At 37.9% G+C, this 19,062-nt stretch overlaps 2 protein-coding genes across 2 annotated transcripts in view; one reads left to right on the plus strand and one right to left on the minus strand.

Moving 5' to 3' along the window:
• LOC107590972 (thyrotropin-releasing hormone-degrading ectoenzyme-like) overlaps window positions 1–19,062 on the plus strand; it is a 122,661-nt gene that overhangs the window by 81,449 nt on the left and 22,150 nt on the right. Inside the window, exons 9-12 of the mRNA XM_016279942.1 lie at window positions 1,937–2,124; window positions 11,351–11,439; window positions 13,223–13,356; window positions 13,545–13,600. Coding sequence (XP_016135428.1) covers window positions 1,937–2,124; window positions 11,351–11,439; window positions 13,223–13,356; window positions 13,545–13,600 — 467 coding nt within the window. The remainder of the gene's footprint in view (window positions 1–1,936; window positions 2,125–11,350; window positions 11,440–13,222; window positions 13,357–13,544; window positions 13,601–19,062) is intronic.
• The window catches only part of LOC107590973 (thyrotropin-releasing hormone-degrading ectoenzyme-like), a 97,279-nt gene continuing 89,573 nt past the window's right edge, over window positions 11,357–19,062 (minus strand). The window contains exon 3 of the mRNA XM_016279943.1: window positions 11,357–11,389. Coding sequence (XP_016135429.1) covers window positions 11,371–11,389 — 19 coding nt within the window. The 3' untranslated portion in view covers window positions 11,357–11,370. The remainder of the gene's footprint in view (window positions 11,390–19,062) is intronic.

Here is a 19,062-nt window from a genome sequence, read left to right on the forward strand (position 1 = left end):
AATTATATCCACCAGGGCAAAGGTACAGTAGCTTCCTAAAAGCCGTCCTATAGAAAATGATTCATAATGTAGGAACATCAGCTGCCAACATCAGCCTCTGCAGAGCCTCTTCTCTATGCACACAGTAAACAAACCATGATTCATTGACAGCTGTGAGCAGTCGTCCGGTTTCATTTGGCGTTTTTTTTTAATAGCCAAGTCATCTCATGCAAGCTTAGTTAGTCTCAGATTTTAATTCTCATAATGGTCAGATTCATCAGCTATAAGCAAGAGTGTCCCAGTTATACTGGAGAAGGGAAGTGCACATACCTAACTGATCTAGTCAGGCTGATGTTTGCAGAATACAAGAGAGCCTGACAGAGCACTTTTGTTTCTGCCACCACACTCCCCTGCCAATCCCACGGGTCTCCACAAAACACTGACTCTGTGCTGCTGGAACAACAACACTGTAAATCTCCACTGGTTTACATCCAATTTTTAAAGCAACTACCGTTTGACCCCAGTAAACATGAAATGCTGCACCTCTTTAAAATGCAGTGAAATGAAATGATGGAAAATATCAGTGAAGCCAATGACATTCGCTTTGATCTAAAAACTAGCAAGCTGCCTCACTGTCTACAGACATCTGCGTTAAGACTGAAATGAAATCTCAAAATACTGACTTTACATGCATGCTAACAAGGATGCTAAAGACTACAGCCTTTACCATCAGTCATATCAAGGCTGGGTAATTTATGGACAACAATTTTTGTCTTAATCTTTTGAATGATTCCAAATGCATTTACAATGTTTTGCAGTCACCTACTGTACCATTCTTTTTTTAAAATAGATACTGCATTGAAAAGTAGATGAAACTCCATAAAACATTAAAATGTTCCTCATACATACAGAGAGCTTTTGAAAACAATTCATACAGAAAATTGCCAGTTGTCCACCACGCTGAGCCATTTATAGTAGCATTTTCAAAGAATAAGGAGGAACTGTGTAGGCAGTATATTTCCTTCAGTGACAAAACTCATTAATGAGCCGTGAGATCCAATTTTATGTTTTACTTCTTTAAAATAGGAGGAGCAGCTTCCTCTGAAGAAATCAGACTTATAAATCTAATTCTGCTCTTTAACAAGCGTTGCTCTTGTATAGAGAGATTAGATAACTGGAAATTGCCTTGTGATGTTTCTGCGTATGCAGTTTAAGATAACAGTGAAGTTTAATCACCTTTCACTAAGAGTTTTTAATTAAAAGTCCTGAATGGGTTTTTATTTCACCCTAGGCTCATTGGGAAAAAAAACGTACCTCTACCTACAATTTTGCAAAACTTCAAATAATATACGTATACATTCAATTCACTGCAATTTCCAGCTGAAATGAGCACTAGTGGTTTTTATTCCTTTTCACACAAATTATGATTAGAGGCGTGTTATCAAATAACAAAGACTTGCGCAATACTATGATATGACCTTAAAACACATAGTGCATGATTTGTAAACGTATTAATGCGCTTTCACGTTTGTATCACATTACCAGCTCCATATGTGTCACTTTTCTTGCGTAGTAAACTTGCTCGGTAGCTTACCTGGTGCAGCACTGCAATTGTGATGTGGCTTGTTCGGTTACAGGTCCTGTGAAACACGAGTACCGACACTCGATAAAAGACTTGTAGAAGCAAGCTAAAATCACATGGTCGCTTCAACAAATCTAACGTTTGCTTTTGTCAACACTATCAGTTAGGTTTTACTTCAAGCACAATTGCTTATAGCACCACTCACCGGACATTTAATTTCTTGACATTTCCCTTCAGATTTGCATGAAAAAAAAAAACATAACCAGCATAACTCAATCCACTTACACTTTCATGCACTATCTATTTGCTCAGCATGTTTACTCTGGCAATCTGTATGTGTATGATATATTTTGATGTATATATTTTGTTTCACAGGCCATGCAGCGGGAGGGAAAGGACATCAACATCACGCAGGTCATGGACCGCTGGACCCTGCAGATGGGCTACCCTGTCGTCACCATCAGCAAGAACGACAGTCTTGACAACAGTGTCAAGATCTCACAAGAGCACTTCGTCTATGACACGGACGCTAAGATCCAGAATCCTGAGCTGTTCAACAACAGGTAGACTGCCATGTGTCAATTGTGACAGGTTGTTACATACAAATGAAACACCATTATTCAGCAGAACTCTTGACATTGATTCTCCATGAGCTCATGCATCGTTGCAGAAATACACCATAATATATGGAGCAGAGGAGTGTACGTTTGCCAAACACTGCAATACTGAATAATGTAAAAAGCCCACAGTCAGTGATTCTCCTCCCAGAATTCACTGATCGTTTCCTGTGATCAGATCAAGCTCAGAAAGAAAAAAAAGATTCTACAGTAGTTCTGCAGCTGCAGAGAAGAAACCATTTTCATCAAAAATGAGATTAAACATTCAGAATAATAGACCATCTGGAGATTATAAACACAGCTAGACAGCTAAAGACTAGCCTTGCACCCCACAACAGCATGAAGACCCAAATGATTTCCTCACTTATCCAAGGGATGTGAACAGTTTATTGCTTATAAAGCATACCTTTAGATGACTAGATGTCTTTATTGCTCCAGCTAAGAAAACAAAATAGCTTAAACTGGTCTAAAATGGTTTGCTGGTTTTCAGTGGCCAGTCAGCTAAAACCAGTAAAATATCTTAGGCTGGTTTATGATGTTTTTAGCAGGAAAGTAAGGAATAGCACAATTCTAGTTCTATGAATCATATCTCACAACATGTTCACGCAAGCTATCAAGCAGCTATTAACTGAGCATTTCATTTATTATTAGCGACCCATGCTAACCCGTCACTGCCACATGCTGTTTGGCACCCGTCTGCGTCGTCACGGAAAACTGCGTGTGTCACTGCCAGATAGATTAGTTTAATTCTTCGTTAGAGTGAGATGAATAATTCAATACCGCCTCTGATCCGTTTTAGAAATCCCCCTTTTGTTTTGGATCAGACACTGTTAGCAGCACAATAATTGAGTCAAGAATTTAATTTTAATGCTGTACTGTCAGTTTGAGTGTGTGGTGTGTGTGTTGTTAGGCCGTATTGCCATATAGATAGTGACACCGTTTCTTAATTCGAGAGCAATATCAGTGCCAAACACCTGCAATTTGAGGACATGAGCTCCTGAGCTTGTAGCATGTAATCTGTTTGGAATATTCTGAATGTGGTTTTCTGACTAAAGGTGGTTAATAATGGAATGTATTAGTTAGAAATGGGAGATAATAATCATAATTCTAGTGAGATTAAAGCATAATTTTTGTCATCATAAACATATCTGAAATATCATCTGCAAGTAATCAAAGGCTTCCTGCTTTTACGCAGCTAGGCTAGCTCTCCACGTCAAGCCATCTGGTGTCATAAATATGAAACATGCAGGTAGAAATCTGTATGTTCGTCTCTTTCCAGAGTTCATTTGTTCAGAGCAGACGAAGCCACCTTCCTTTGAATGTCTCCTCCTACATAGACATGTTTTCTGAGTGCGGCGGTCTGCAGAGACGTTCAGAAGCAGAACTGCTCGAAGAATCGATAGCAAAGCTGTGTTGCGAGTAGGGGGCGTCTCTTTCCTGTTTTGCCCCTCAGAAGGTTTTTCAGCTGAGTACCAGACAACCTGCCAGAATGCAGGGGGATTTGGCACCTTTGTAAATGCAGTGTAACACCTCACTTGAGGCTTTAAGCCAGCCTAGCTAAATGTGCTGACTGAAACATTGGCAGCAACAAAAGGAAAACAGAGAAGGTCAGTTTGAATGTATTTCACACTCCTTCAGTGTGTTTCATGTCCACTACCATCTCATTACAGTTCATAGAGGGTCCACAGTCTGTCTGGAGAGGTAAAAACTCCACAGAAAACAACTGCACATTGATATTCTGTTATTAAAGCAACTTCATAATCCAGCTAGCAAACAGCCACACACTTGATAGGCTAATTCAATTCCTCTGTCAAACTTGCATTAAAGGAATCTTTTTGGATTAAATACAACTTTAGCTGTACTGATATCATCTTTGGTCTGTTATTTATTTCCACGGTATTTAATTTTGACTCGCCCTTCAGTTTGTAAAAAAGAATAGAATACATGTTGTGATAGTTGAAGCCTTCTAAAAGTAGCTTATGTTAAATGTTTTTCTACGAAGGGTGTTGTATAGGTCTTGTAGGACTGTCTGCTTAATATCTTCTAACACTTTCTTTGTCAACTTATTTTACTAACCCTAAACCTACCCTAACAGTCTACTCTGAGAGTTAATAGACATGCAGTTGCAAATTAATAATAATTAGTTGACATGTAGTTACAAAGTTACTCATAGTTAATAGAATGTCTAAAGTGGACTATCGAAATAAAGTGTAACCAAGGTTAAATCTAAAATGGTCACGCTGTACTTCAACACACCTCATCTGAAATCATCAAAGGACCGTTTGGCACATCTAAGATAGTTCTGCAGATCCTGTGCTTATTTTCACCAGTGTAAAAAGTGTAGAGCTGAACTATTCCTTCATTAACACCTTTGCAATCGTATCTTACCTTGACTATTTGTATTTTCACAGCACAGATTTCATGCTGAGGTGATGTTATAGAGAATATAAACAAATTATTAGTGCTTGAAGGCACAAATTAATGTTCTCATTGCGGGCTGCTTGACTGTAATGGGGACATGCAGTTACTCCTGAGAATTATTTTACAGGTGGATCTGAGCCTTATAGAATCTTATTTTGCAGGTATGTGTGGGTCTGCTTGAGGCTGGTGTGTAACTGTGTCAGACTAATTTGTTCAAGGTCACATGGTGATGATCAGATCCTCACAATGAAAGAATATCATCAAGATTCTGGCAATAAAACTGTCACTACTACTGTAACAGTAAAGAAAATTTTCTTCCTCAAGTTAGATACTTCAGTGATCCTTGAGGAGAAATTTGATATCACTGCAAAAATACAGAGTACACAAAACAGATATACAGTACTATATATAGACTCACAGTATAGGGTTATGAAACGTTATGCAGTGCAGTAATGCATTCATGTGACATAACTGGAATGTGTCTAGACAGTTAACAGTGCAAAACACACATACACATCTGAAATGCAATGAAACATTAACTGTAAACATGCATAAGTTTGAAAGCCACTGGGCATATAAATGAAGTAGAAAAAAACTGTAGATGAGTGTCTTTCATAGCAAGGAAAAACAGACAGCAGCACTGTTTAAAGTGACTAATGGTCGATTTTCTTTAGTGTACATTAAAAAAACAGCGTACAAGAAGAAAAAAAAAAGATTTCAGATTACTTCAAGACATGTTAGCGCTTTTGCTACAAATGCAATTTGTGATGAAATTAGATCACATTTAAACCTATATTCAGGTCTGATCACTTGTGATTGGATCACTGTAATAATATGAGGTATAAATGTGTAAATTCCCTAGTAATTATTAAAATTCACCACCTCCACGTTTTACAACTGAATGAATCCCTGGTGTTCCAGAAATCCACCACCAACTTCTTTGTTTAGCAGATGTTTAGCTGCATGTTGCTCTCTGCATTGTCAATAGATTTCCTCAATATCCAACAAATCCCAGTCTTTCTTCTCTAACCCATCCAGCAGAACATCTTAATCTTCTTTTGTCCATTTCTTCATGGTCTCAGTGGTTTCAAACCGATGCTGGATGATTGACTGAAAGTCTAAGTCTAAACAATATCAGTGAACACAGAAGCTCAAGCTCAACACAAACTCCAGCATGTGTGAATCCATGGAAGGTTTCAAATGAAGACACTTGTGTTTTTTTACTCTCTTCTGTGCAGCTGGTGTTGGATAAAAGTGTTGTAAGGATCTATTGCACATGTTGAGCCACAAAAGCCCCCAGTGACTCATTATAGACCGAAAAAGCCAGCCATCCCTAAAGAGAGCCTGAGCTATTATCACACCCGCTCTGAGAGACAGTGAGACTAAGACCTCACAACCAATGAAGAAAAGAGAGAGAGGATGCTGGTTAATCACAGTGAATTTTAAATGTAGACACATCCAGACCACAGCTGTTTCTCATTTTCAGTGATTATAAAATGTTAAATGGTTAGGAATTTCTCAATCATATATTGCAAATGTATATATTTATATATTTTGCTTTTATTCATATATTCTTGTTGCTCTTAATGGATAACCTCAGCTAAGAAACATGAACATGAATCTTTCCATAAACATAACATGATGCCCTCACGTCTCATCTCACAAACCGCAGTATTAAGTTAGCAAGATGCAATACATCACTAGAAAGTGGTTATAAGTATGAAGATTAGTACTTCAACACACCTCATCTGAAATCATCAAAGGACCGTTTGGCACATCTAAGATAGTTCTGCAGATCCTGTGCTTATTTTCACCAGTGTAAAAAGTGTAGAGCTGAACTATTCCTTCATTAACACTTTTGCAATCGTATCTTACCTTGACTATTTGTATTTTCACAGCACAGATTTCATGCTGAGGTGATGTTATAGAGAATATAAACAAATTATTAGTACTTGAAGGCACAAATTAATGTTCTCATTGCGGGCTGCTTGACTGTAATGGGGACATGCAGTTACTCCTGAGAATTATTTTACAGGTGGATCTGAGCCTTATAGAATCTTATTTTGCAGGTATGTGTGGGTCTGCTTGAGGCTGGTGTGTAACTGTGTCAGACTAATTTGTTCAAGGTCACATGGTGATGATCAGATCCTCACAATGAAAGAATATCATCAAGATTCTGGCAATAAAACTGTCACTACTACTGTAACAGTAAAGAAAATTTTCTTCCTCAAGTTAGATACTTCAGTGATCCTTGAGGAGAAATTTGATATCACTGCAAAAATACAGAGTACACAAAACAGATATACAGTACTATATATAGACTCACAGTATAGGGTTATGAAACGTTATGCAGTGCAGTAATGCATTCATGTGACATAACTGGAATGTGTCTAGACAGTTAACAGTGCAAAACACACATACACATCTGAAATGCAATGAAACATTAACTGTAAACATGCATAAGTTTGAAAGCCACTGGGCATATAAATGAAGTAGAAAAAAACTGTAGATGAGTGTCTTTCATAGCAAGGAAAAACAGACAGCAGCACTGTTTAAAGTGACTAATGGTCGATTTTCTTTAGTGTACATTAAAAAAACAGCGTACAAGAAGAAAAAAAAATGATTTCAGATTACTTCAAGACATGTTAGCGCTTTTGCTACAAATGCAATTTGTGATGAAATTAGATCACATTTAAACCTATATTCAGGTCTGATCACTTGTGATTGGATCACTGTAATAATATGAGGTATAAATGTGTAAATTCCCTAGTAATTATTAAAATTCACCACCTCCACGTTTTACAACTGAATGAATCCCTGGTGTTCCAGAAATCCACCACCAACTTCTTTGTTTAGCAGATGTTTAGCTGCATGTTGCTCTCTGCATTGTCAATAGATTTCCTCAATATCCAACAAATCCCAGTCTTTCTTCTCTAACCCATCCAGCAGAACATCTTAATCTTCTTTTGTCCATTTCTTCATGGTCTCAGTGGTTTCAAACCGATGCTGGATGATTGACTGAAAGTCTAAGTCTAAACAATATCAGTGAGCACAGAAGCTCAAGCTCAACACAAACTCCAGCATGTGTGAATCCATGGAAGGTTTCAAATGAAGACACTTGTGTTTTTTTACTCTCTTCTGTGCAGCTGGTGTTGGATAAAAGTGTTGTAAGGATCTATTGCACATGTTGAGCCACAAAAGCCCCCAGTGACTCATTATAGACTGCAAAAGCCAGCCATCCCTAAAGAGAGCTTGAGATATTATCACACCCGCACAGAGAGACAGTGAGACTGAGACCTCATATCCAATGAGAGAAAGAGAGAGAGAGGGAGGGAGAGGATTCTGGTTTAAATGTAGACACATCCAGACCACAGCTGTTTCTCATTTTCAGTGATTATAAAATGTTAAATGGTTAGGAATTTCTCAATCATATATTGCAAATGTATATATTTATATATTTTGCTTTTATTCATATATTCTTGTTGCTCTTAATGGATAACCTCAGCTAAGAAACATGAACATGAATCTTTCCATAAACATAACATGATGCCCTCACGTCTCATCTCACACACTCTTTACCCATCAGCTGCAGAGACTGAAATCTCGATTCGTACTTTAGCTAAAGCTCTGGGCCATAACACAAAGTTCCTGAGGGATGTAAATGATGATGATGATAACAGATGCTTCCATAAATGAACATAAACATGAGCCACCAAATTACCAGCCTGTGGAGAACTTTAATTTTCTTTTGCTTTCTTCTCTTGTTCAATCCCACTGATGAACAGAGTTTTATGTAAATGTATCAGTGTGTGGTTTCATCTGAACACACACACAGATGCTTCTATTATCACTGGAATTCATACGTATTGTTATCAGCGCTCTTCTAGCACAGAATCTCTCTCTATAGTGCCCTTACAAACATGCACGCTTAAATACTGTTTCCCAGCAGGATCACATTGCTTCATCTCATGCATAATGTCTTCCTGACTGTGCTATAGTTTCCTCTGTGATATAGGCCTACTGTAAACGTTCAGCCCAGTAACTCCAGCGTCTGCTGTTTACATCCGTTTTTGCTAAAATTAAATGTTTCGCTCAATGTTTTATTAACTATTTTTCAGTCAGTTTTAAATAAAATCTTCATTTCGGCATATTCGGACATAATTAAGACACATTAAATAAGATAATCTTACTGAATGATTTGAGGGGAATCACCAGCAGCCTGAAAAAGATTTTGTCCATTCCTGTCAGTTTTCCAACTAACACAAATCCCTAATGATCCAGCTCATTCCCCACAGCTGAGACTGATGTCACGAAACAATCCAGGCTGCTCTCCTCATACTAGATGACTAAAGTTTGACATTTCATGCTTAAAATCGGTCACGTGCCTGTGTAAAGTTCAGTGCTACAATGCTAGGTATGTTGAAAAAACCAGCATATGCTGGTTGGGTATGTTTTGACGCTGGGACGCTGGTTTATGCTGGTCCTTTGCTGGTTTAAGCTGGTCCTTTGCTGGTTTATGCTGGTCCTTTGCTGGTTTAAGCTGGTCCTTTGCTGGTTTATGCTGGTCATGTGCTGGTAAAGGACCAGCTTAAACCAGCAAAGGACCAGTTTAAACCAGCAAAGGACCAGCATAAACCAGCAAAGGACCAGATTAAACCAGCGTCCCAGCGTCAACACATACCTAACCAGCATATGCTGTTTTTTTCAGCAGGGATATGTGGTTGCTAAGGTGTTTGGAGTAGTTTTTAATATGTCGTCTCAAGATGCAACATTTCTTATCACAATATCTTTTTCTTGCTAATGAACCGAGCTCTTAGCATAGCTACTGCTAACTGCTTAAGAAACTAAGTAAGCAATTTAGTGATAATCTTAGAGTAAGCTAAGCTGCTGACCAGAGGCAAACTGAAAACACAAAGAAAGATGTATTGTTTTAAACATTTTTACATCCTTTGCTGGTTTAAGCTGGTCCTTTGCTGGTTTATGCTGGTCATGTGCTGGTAAAGGACCAGCTTAAACCAGCAAAGGACCAGTTTAAACCAGCAAAGGACCAGCATAAACCAGCAAAGGACCAGATTAAACCAGCGTCCCAGCGTCCCAGCGTCAACACATACCTAACCAGCATATGCTGTTTTTTTCAGCAGGGATATGTGGTTGCTAAGGTGTTTGGAGTAGTTTTTAATATGTCGTCTCAAGATGCAACATTTCTTATCACAATATCTTTTTCTTGCTAATGAACCGAGCTCTTAGCATAGCTACTGCTAACTGCTTAAGAAACTAAGTAAGCAATTTAGTGATAATCTTAGAGTAAGCTAAGCTGCTGACCAGAGGCAAACTGAAAACACAAAGAAAGATGTATTGTTTTAAACATTTTTACATTGTTGACGTGATATGTAATTTAAAAGACATTCATTATCATATTTTCATGATTAAGTATAAAAACACCATTATGTATTGTTATATATATATAAGTTCTTATCAGGCACTGAATAGAGTTAAACGGGGCTAATGGCACACTTTAAAGGAAATGTGCTTTTCCCTGCTTCCACAGTGATTGATTACATATTTTTATTGAACAACACATTCTGTGGAAAAATAAATCATAAACAGTAGTTTGTTTTGTTTGGTGTAAAAGGCTCACCAGCATGTGGCAAAAGGCCCCCAGTATTTATACAAGTACAATAACTAAAGTAATATGTTTTGCATAATATTAAAGTTAATACTTGCAGTCAATAAAATGGCTTTGTTGCGGAAGGGGGAAACTGTTAAAGTAAAGTTCAAATAGCATGTTTGGAGTGTGTTTAAATGATTCAGTCTTGCATTCAATCTCATAAGGTTACAGTATTATTGCTGTTGGTCGGCTCTGCTGTGCTCTTGTCGTCTGGAGTCATTTACGCTGGCAGACAGAAGACCACGTTCACCTGTGTGTCAGCCATTTAGACAGCTGAAAGAGGGGCGGCCATCCATTGTGACAGCTGTCAGACAGGCTTTTACTGGATGTGCACTCATACCTAGGGATGTTCATACACACACTAACACATGAAAGCACACACTCACAGATGACTCGACGTCAAAATGAGGTGGCGACACAGAACATGACAGCGATCGGGTGATGAGTGATACACAGCTCTGTGTGTGTGATAGAGAGATAGCAAAGCACTCTGGGAAAGAATGAAAGCTGATTTCTTTGAGCTTTCACATTGCTGGGATTTCTTTCAGCTTCACAATCATCTGATATTTCTGATTCCCTTTCATGGGAACTTCGAACTGCGTCCTCTAGGGGTCGCTATGGGGAACGCCTCGTCGTGACCCGTGTCTGAAGCATACATTGAAAAAACACCAACTCGTTGGCCGGCGACAGCCATGAATGAAAGCTGATTTCTTTGAGCTTTGACATTGCTGGGATTTCTTTCAGCTTCACAATCATCTGATATTTCTGATTTTGTCACTTTGCCTGCTTGTGCTGAGACAGAGAGGATATCGCCCATATATATCCCACAATCGCATTAAGTCGTGGGAGTCCTTATGTGTAAGATTATGTGCGTCATACAGTAGGTATCTGCAGCAGTGACATTTAAACCCCTGAGATCAATGTAAGGGAAACAGGTCAATTTATTTAGCTCAAAGGGAATCATTTAAGATTTTAAAGGGAACTCCACCATTAATATGCAAGGGAATTAGGACAGAATCACTGTTTACGGCTGATCACTGAGACGGCCAGCGAGTCAGTGTTTCTCTCTTTGTCTCATTTCAGCTTCCAGTGGCAAATACCGCTTACGCTGGCAGTGGGAAACTCCAGTCACATATCAACAGAGACCATCATTTGGGTCTCCAATAAAACAGGTACCAATTGTGAAAATGTTTTCATTGTAACCACCAGATAAAAAGTAATAACCTATTTTTCTTATACCTTGAATACACATGAGTGTACACATCTTATTTATTTTCAAAATGGTGTAAAATGTATTCTTCAAGGTTAAAAAATTATTTTTACAAATGTCATGAATTATTCATTTATCGCACCATGTGAGTCATACAACGTAATTTGTCTGTCATGAACTAAACTTGCCTCGTCATAAAGAGGACAGATTACCTAACACAATATTTTAAGAGACTTAATGACCTTGACAACCAGTCATGAGAATCCCCATTATATAATTTCCTGACTTTGATTTATGACTTTGATTTGCCAGACAAAAAGTTGTTATTATTATTATTATTATTAAATAAACTATTAGAGATAAAAATAAAAGATTATGCCAAACTACATTCTTTATTATATTGTCAGCATACCCTGACATTTCTGACATATCAAAAATGATCAAAACTAATTTAAATTACAAAGACATTAAAAGCATGGCGTATTCAAGTTATTGTATGTATTAAATTCTTTTAAGTACATTTTTAGATCTGAACAGAAAATTGAGTGCCATGTCCTTGACCTATGAAGTCCGCGACTGCTGTCATATCAGCCAGCGACACATAAAAATACAGATAAAAGTACAGATTTAATTGGAGTTCCTCATTAAATTTGACTAATTCAGCTCCTGAGAGAAATGGCCTTTTACAACACATTCAAAATACTATTAATCTGTGAGTCACACCTTCATGCAGCAGCCCCACATCCACCACCATTATATTCAGTTCTGTTCCATTCCTTTCCTCTCCATTGGGAGAGCGAGGTGGATTTTCTTCGGATGGAGCCACAGCGAGTCAAATTCCAAGAGCCGGAATTTAATTTGGTCTGTGAGTGATCCGTGTGGCTCAGAGCTCAGAGTTCCTCTGATTGTGAGACCATTTAACCACCTCCATTTTCTGCTCACCTTCTCTGAGAAACAGCCCTCATCAGAGCTACAATGTAGATCCACAGCGGCGCGTTCAATATTGAGTCTTGAAAGTCATTACTCTTCAGCGACTCTTGAAAGAAACAGAGACTATATCATAGAGACCCTATTTATATATTTATAGTCTTGAAAGTCATTAGTCCTCAGCCACTCTTAAAAGAAACAGAGACTATAACATAGAGACCCTATTTATATGCATTAACTCACCGCCTGACTCTTGCGATCTGGCCGCTGACGGTCGGATGCTCCCTGGATCACGATTCACTTCAAATGCACTGAGTCCACGAGCGCTCGAGAGCACTTAACCAGTGCATTTGTTATCCATGAAAAAGCACAAGGTCTGGCTGGAATATTACAAGATGAGAACGCAGCAAACACATTAGATTACAGATTTTGTGCATTACAAAATGCTGAATGCATCGTCTCTTCCTGTACATTTTCATGCTTTTATGAGTTAATTCCAAAGATGATAAATGCGCTGCAAATGGCAGAATATATCAGTAACTATTGTGAGCAGTATGTTTAATTTTCTGTTATATTTCATTAGAAATGCAGTCAGTTTACTTTAATTCACGTATTTTGTTACACACATTTTGTTTCTTGTATAATTTTTTTTATTAACTTACTTTGTTATCTAATGATCACATCTGTCTGTGAGTGTCTAGATGTCATTTGGTGCCATGTGTTTCTGCTCATTTGCATGTGATTTTAGCTACACTGAGCTATCAGAAGCATAATTAAACGTTTGTTTCATGTTCTTTTTTTTACTCGTGTATTTATAGAGACACACAGAGTGGGACACGTGGACGGTGAGATGTGGTTGCTGGGCAACATCAATCAAACAGGCTACTTCAGAGTGAACTACGACCTTCACAACTGGAGACTTCTGATTCAACAGCTGATGACCAACCCAATGGTACAGCACCCAGAATGCCGTTCATACACCTCTCTCAGTCCATCAGCTTTCCTTTTTGAGCATTTCCTTTGAGTTTTCTTTCGCCCTTCTGTCACGATTCTTCCTTTTCCTCATTCTCCTCCTCACTCCCATCTATCCTGCATGTTTCCTGCTGCATTATAAATGTCTCTGCTGTTCTCCACCGGCAGATCATCTCCGTGGGCAACAGGGCCGGTCTGATTGATGATGTCTTCAACCTGGCGAGGTGGGTTCTGTTTGTTACACGGCCCCTCTGGAAACATGCAGAGTCATTCAGAGAGACTGAAACCTGCACTACTGATCCATTTAACATTCTTCACACCCCCACAGAGAGCCGCTGGACTATTCAGTCTGATTCAGCTTTATTTGTGTGATGCTTTTTATTGTCACAGTAACTGTTACATTATTTCAGGGGCTCGTTCACCTACCAGTGAGAAAGTACTTGTGAGAATTGTGAGAAAAAAACTCTTAGATTATAAAAGTCTGGATTTTCAGTGCAAAACACATCAGCTAGATTTCAAAATGAAACATTTAATCTCTAAGAACTTTACTATGGTCCAAATTAAGTAATTAAAAATACAGACATTTATTTTGTTATTCCATGAAAAACAATAATTATTGTTTTTAACTTTTCATTATATCTACATTCACAAAACTCAAACTGTATAAATTTTTTTTAAAGGTGTCATATGATGCTGCTAAAAAGAACATTATTTTGTGCATAATGAAATGTGTTTATGTGGTTTAAGGTTCAAAAAACACATTATTTTCCACATACTGTACATTATTGTTTCTCCTCTATGCCCTGCCTTTCTGAAACGCGTCGATTTTTACAAAGCTCATCGGTCTGAAAAGCGAGGTGTGCTGTGATTGGCCAGCTATCCAGTGCGTTATGATTGGCCGAATACCTCAAGCGTGTGACGGAAATGTTACGCCCCTTACCATATTGTGATGCCCTGTCAGGCCGGAGTGATGATTCAAAAACATGAAAACCCATTATAAACTAGGCATTCGTTGCATCCAGTGGGGACATAATTATGGATTATAATGACTTATACTGTATTTTTATGCGTTGCGTTGCATCGCGCCGCGCCGCATATTTTTAGCTGTACAGAACTGCTCGTTTTGCTGCTTGATATTGAAAATTGGTGTGTCTTACCATATTATTTGAATGTTTTGTCTTAAAGGGGTCATATGATGCTATTTTAAAGATCATTATTTTGTGTATTTGGTGTAACAGAATACGTTGACATGCTTTAATGTTCAAAAATTTTTATTTTTCAAATACTGTGCATTATTGTAGTTCCTCTATGCCCTGCCTCTCTCAAACGCATCGTTTTCTACAAAGCCCCTCCTTCCGACAAGCACAGTCTCCTCTGATTGGCCAGCTGACCCAGTGCATTGTGATTGGCCGAACACCACAAGTACGTGTCGGAAATGTAACGCCCCTTTCCATAATCGCGAGCTTCAGCTTTTAACATAAATGTAAAGACCTTAGTTAGACCATAATGTCCTTAGTTTTACCATCAGTTCAAGCCCGAAAGGGGAACAGAGTTGTGTGACAGACACAGTGATGATGCTCGTATGTATTTGCAGTACACAAGCCGCGATTAAGAAAGCTGACTCCACTGTGATGTAACCCTGTCTCTCTCTCACGCACACACATGACGCGATACTCTACACGGCGCAAAACTCCACATTTGAACAGTCAATAGCAAATACTTAAACTATTAAGAAAACATACTTACTGTAGCTGATTCAGAATAAGCACCAGATTGTCATAGCAAAGTCGGAAACGCAGCGTCTCCCTGACATGGCTGCATCAACACTACTGTGGTTCCTGAAACCACGCCGCCTTTCTTTGCATGAACATTTGGGCGGCATTATGCAAATATTTCCACATCGTGATGTAGAGATGTGGGGGCATGTTTGAATGAGGCGTTTTAGTCCGGTCTGGATCAGCCTTCTCTTTTAGATAGAATAAATCCTTTTGTGGAAGACTTTGAGCTTTGTAACTCTGCAGATCTTATACATGCACAAATAGCTACATAACACACTAAAGAAAAGGAAAAATAGAAATCACATCATATGACCCCTTTAATTACGAACACACTGGTTTATAATGCAAACAGTTTTACCGTTTACTGCACGTTGTTATTCTTCTCATTATTTCCATATAGCGGCTAATGAACCGGAAGTCTTGCCCATAGGCTTACTTCCACGTTGAAGAAAAAGGTGGATCCTATTTTTCTTTTCTTTTCTTTTTTTTCCGAGTGAGAAGTAGTAGTTTGCCGGTACAACACTCAAAATTTGAGGTCTCATGTGATGGAGTTGATTTAATGAATTGATTTCTTTATGTACAAAGATGTGGGTCAGTTTGGAAGAGTGTGAAATTTTTTTGTTTTTAGTACACTTCACCAAACCCACACTACAAAAGAATCAAAGAATAAAACCCAGTAAACCTTGATAATATTATTTGTGACATTAGAAGACAATATATGGATATAATAATGTATGTATAAAACTAAACTGAACAATGTCTTAAATATTTTTTTTTCTAGTTTCATTTAACATTTTCATTTCATTGACAGTTTTATTATACACGGACCTTTACTTTCATTAAAAAGGTGTATTTCTGCACATTTTGTAAATGGAAGCTATTTAAATTATATACAAGCGCAAACAAGGTGCTTAAAAAAATCTTCAGCTTTTGGGGTAATTTCACATCAAACACAACTTTAAGCAAATAGTGTTAAATCCTATCTAAATGAATTCTAATTCTATTTTTATACAATACAAATAAAACGTGCTTCACTTAAAAAGCCTTGGAAAACTATGCCAAAAAATGATATGCTTTGTTTTCCCTCAAAGCCTCAAAAAGCGCTTGATGGAGTTTGAACTTCACATCAAGCTGCTTCCGATTCACACAAATGCCTTGAAGTCATGCATCTTCGGAAGCGGAGGCGCAAAGCAGAAAATATAGTTTTGTGGGAATCATCCTCAATCTTGAACTTGGCAAAACAATTATCTTTATTTAAAATGTTTCAGGTCTTAATACTGTTCCTCTTGTTATACTGGGATAAATCATACTGGATTGTATGCTAAAATTGTTGGATGTGGTGCCCTACCTAGACAATTCTCCACCAGCTGCCACTGAACTTCAGTAAGACGTTCATTACTGACAGATGCAGTTCTTACTGTAAGTCTCTTTTCTCCTTTAGCCTGGAGGCGTTACTGAAGAAAAACCCTTTAGCTCATCAAGATGAGACCTGCGGTGAGACTATTGAGCTGTTATAGCGATAGTGGATAATAAGAAAACGAGGGAAAACCACTGCTGCCTCATTGTGTCAATCCTTCAGAGCTTCATCAGCTGCTGGAAACTCATGAACGTCCATTAATGTGAGAAGAGGAAGAGACCGAACGATAAAGGTAGATAGAGAGAAGAAAGCTGCTTTCTGATAGAGTGTCCTCTGAAAGTTTATAGTGCCACAGGCTGCCAAACTTCCATTAGTCCCTTCAGGAATGACTGTTCTCCCTAAGGTCCTCTCTGTTTAATACAAAAGCTCACTCATTCTGCTTAATGAAAGAAATATTCAACCGCTGGCAGCTAGAATCAGTAGGCAGCCAAATCAACGTTTGATTATCACTGATGGACTTTCTTTTTTTGTATTTTGTGTACATCACATTTTGTGTATTCAGGTGCTGCTTTGTACAGATTGTGAAATTCATTCATTTTTATTCTTCCACCAAACTAAATAAAGAAGCTGCCAGATGCTCTGCTAGCATTAGCACCGTGGTTCATCACACTGAAACGACAGGCTCATCTGCCGGCGCTGTGCGGCTCACGTTGAGCTAGACAGAAGTCTAACAGGCACGTGGAGAATTGTGTTTTTGGCCACAGATGTTTCCTGAGCATGCCGATTCAGTCAACTGGCGACAAACCCGCAGGGAAACTTTTGTTTATTGCCATCACGTTGGGCAGAGAATTGAAACCTGTTCCCCTGGATTGTGCTCCGTCATGTTCATTTAGTCTGTTTATTCGGCTCGGCCTTGTTTACCGAAGAGCTGGATAATTGAAACTTAACAGGACTGAAGGCAAATCTTTTTGTTCCTGAGTTTTGATTTCAGTCTGGTTTGTACACATTGTTTCTCTCTGCTGTTGTTTACAGCTAATCCTAATAAATAAGAGCGGATGTTAACAGGATATGTCTTATTCAACCTCAGGGCTCAGATCTATGGAGGTGGTTATTGGCTCTTATGTACTTGAGAAGCGAAAATGCCAACCTGCATATTAAAAACAGCATCATCCTTAATCACAATGTGTAGAATGTCTTGTTTCTCTGTAAATTACTGGGATGATGAAGAGTGTTCATATTACTGTGGAAACTGAATGGACGCTGCTGCCTGATCAATACTGCCTCCCAAAGCTCAGTCAGCCTTTATTGTGATTATGAATTACTGGATCAATTGAGGAGAAAAAAGCTGGTGTTAGTTTAAGCCTAGTTTAAGCATAAAGATATACTAATTGGGTTGAATGCAAAGCTATTCATCTTTCATTCAAATATTTGTATTCTCACTATTTAATAACTAGCATACTAGCATATTGGCTATTAGTACTTATAAAGCACATATCAATGCCTTATTGGCAGATGGAGGTTTTGTTTAATTTCACAAAAACATGGCTCATATTTCAGCCTGAAGTCAACTTAAATGTAATATAATATAATAATGTATTGTACATTTGTAGATATACATTTTCTGTTTAATATTTTAGTACATTTGTAAATATGCGTTGTATCTACTTGAGTGTACTTTTATCTAAAAAACATCTATTAGTATAGTAACTGTGCAGTATAGTACAGTAACTAAATAAAAAAGTTGTCATTACTGCAATAAAACTAAGACTCAGCACAATATACTAAACATGAAATATATATTTTTAATGTATGGTTTTTTTATCATTTGCTAAACAAAATTTCTATAGGCTGATCATGCTACTATAGGAGAAAATGTGTTTTAGAATTATAATTGAAAGAAAATAATCCACTTTTTTTTTGGTGTTAAATATATCGTAAACATGAAATTCACAGTCACATTAAAACACAATCCATTATTTATTTATTTATTTTTGCAACACATTATAGTGTTAAATATATGTATATGTTGAGTGTAGCTTCAGTTCTACTAAACTAGATTAAAGGAATTAGCTGTTAACAGCTGGCTGCCGTTACTGCGATCACTAGCTTCCATAGAAATGCTCATCTGTTTCTAACCTAACATTAGCATCATCAGCAGGTTGTTGCACTAGATACAGAAGGTTTGTTTTTGGCACCTGTAAAACATCACAACACCTGTCGACAATTCTGTCATTTCTCACACAGCAGCGAGAAAGAATTACAAAACGATGCAAGGAGAGTATTTTAGACTTTTTCATATTCTTTCCCTTTGACACAATATTTTTTATGCATATGGAGCGATCTCATTTGACTCTGAGTCTCAGTGATGGAGTTTCGTAATAGACCTGTTTGAAATGCTCTGCTAATGCTCCGACTAAACGAGCTACAATTACAGGCCAATTTAGAAAGTCAATGATTTATTTAGGAGACTGTTATGTTACTCTTTATATACTCATGGATTAAAAATCTGTTTGAATTATTGAGTTTCTTTCAATTCACCAATGGTTGCTGA

The sequence above is a fragment of the Sinocyclocheilus grahami genome, unplaced genomic scaffold (assembly GCF_001515645.1).
Source record: "Sinocyclocheilus grahami isolate Dianchi unplaced genomic scaffold, SAMN03320097.WGS_v1.1 scaffold135.1, whole genome shotgun sequence".
NCBI lineage: Eukaryota > Metazoa > Chordata > Actinopteri > Cypriniformes > Cyprinidae > Sinocyclocheilus > Sinocyclocheilus grahami.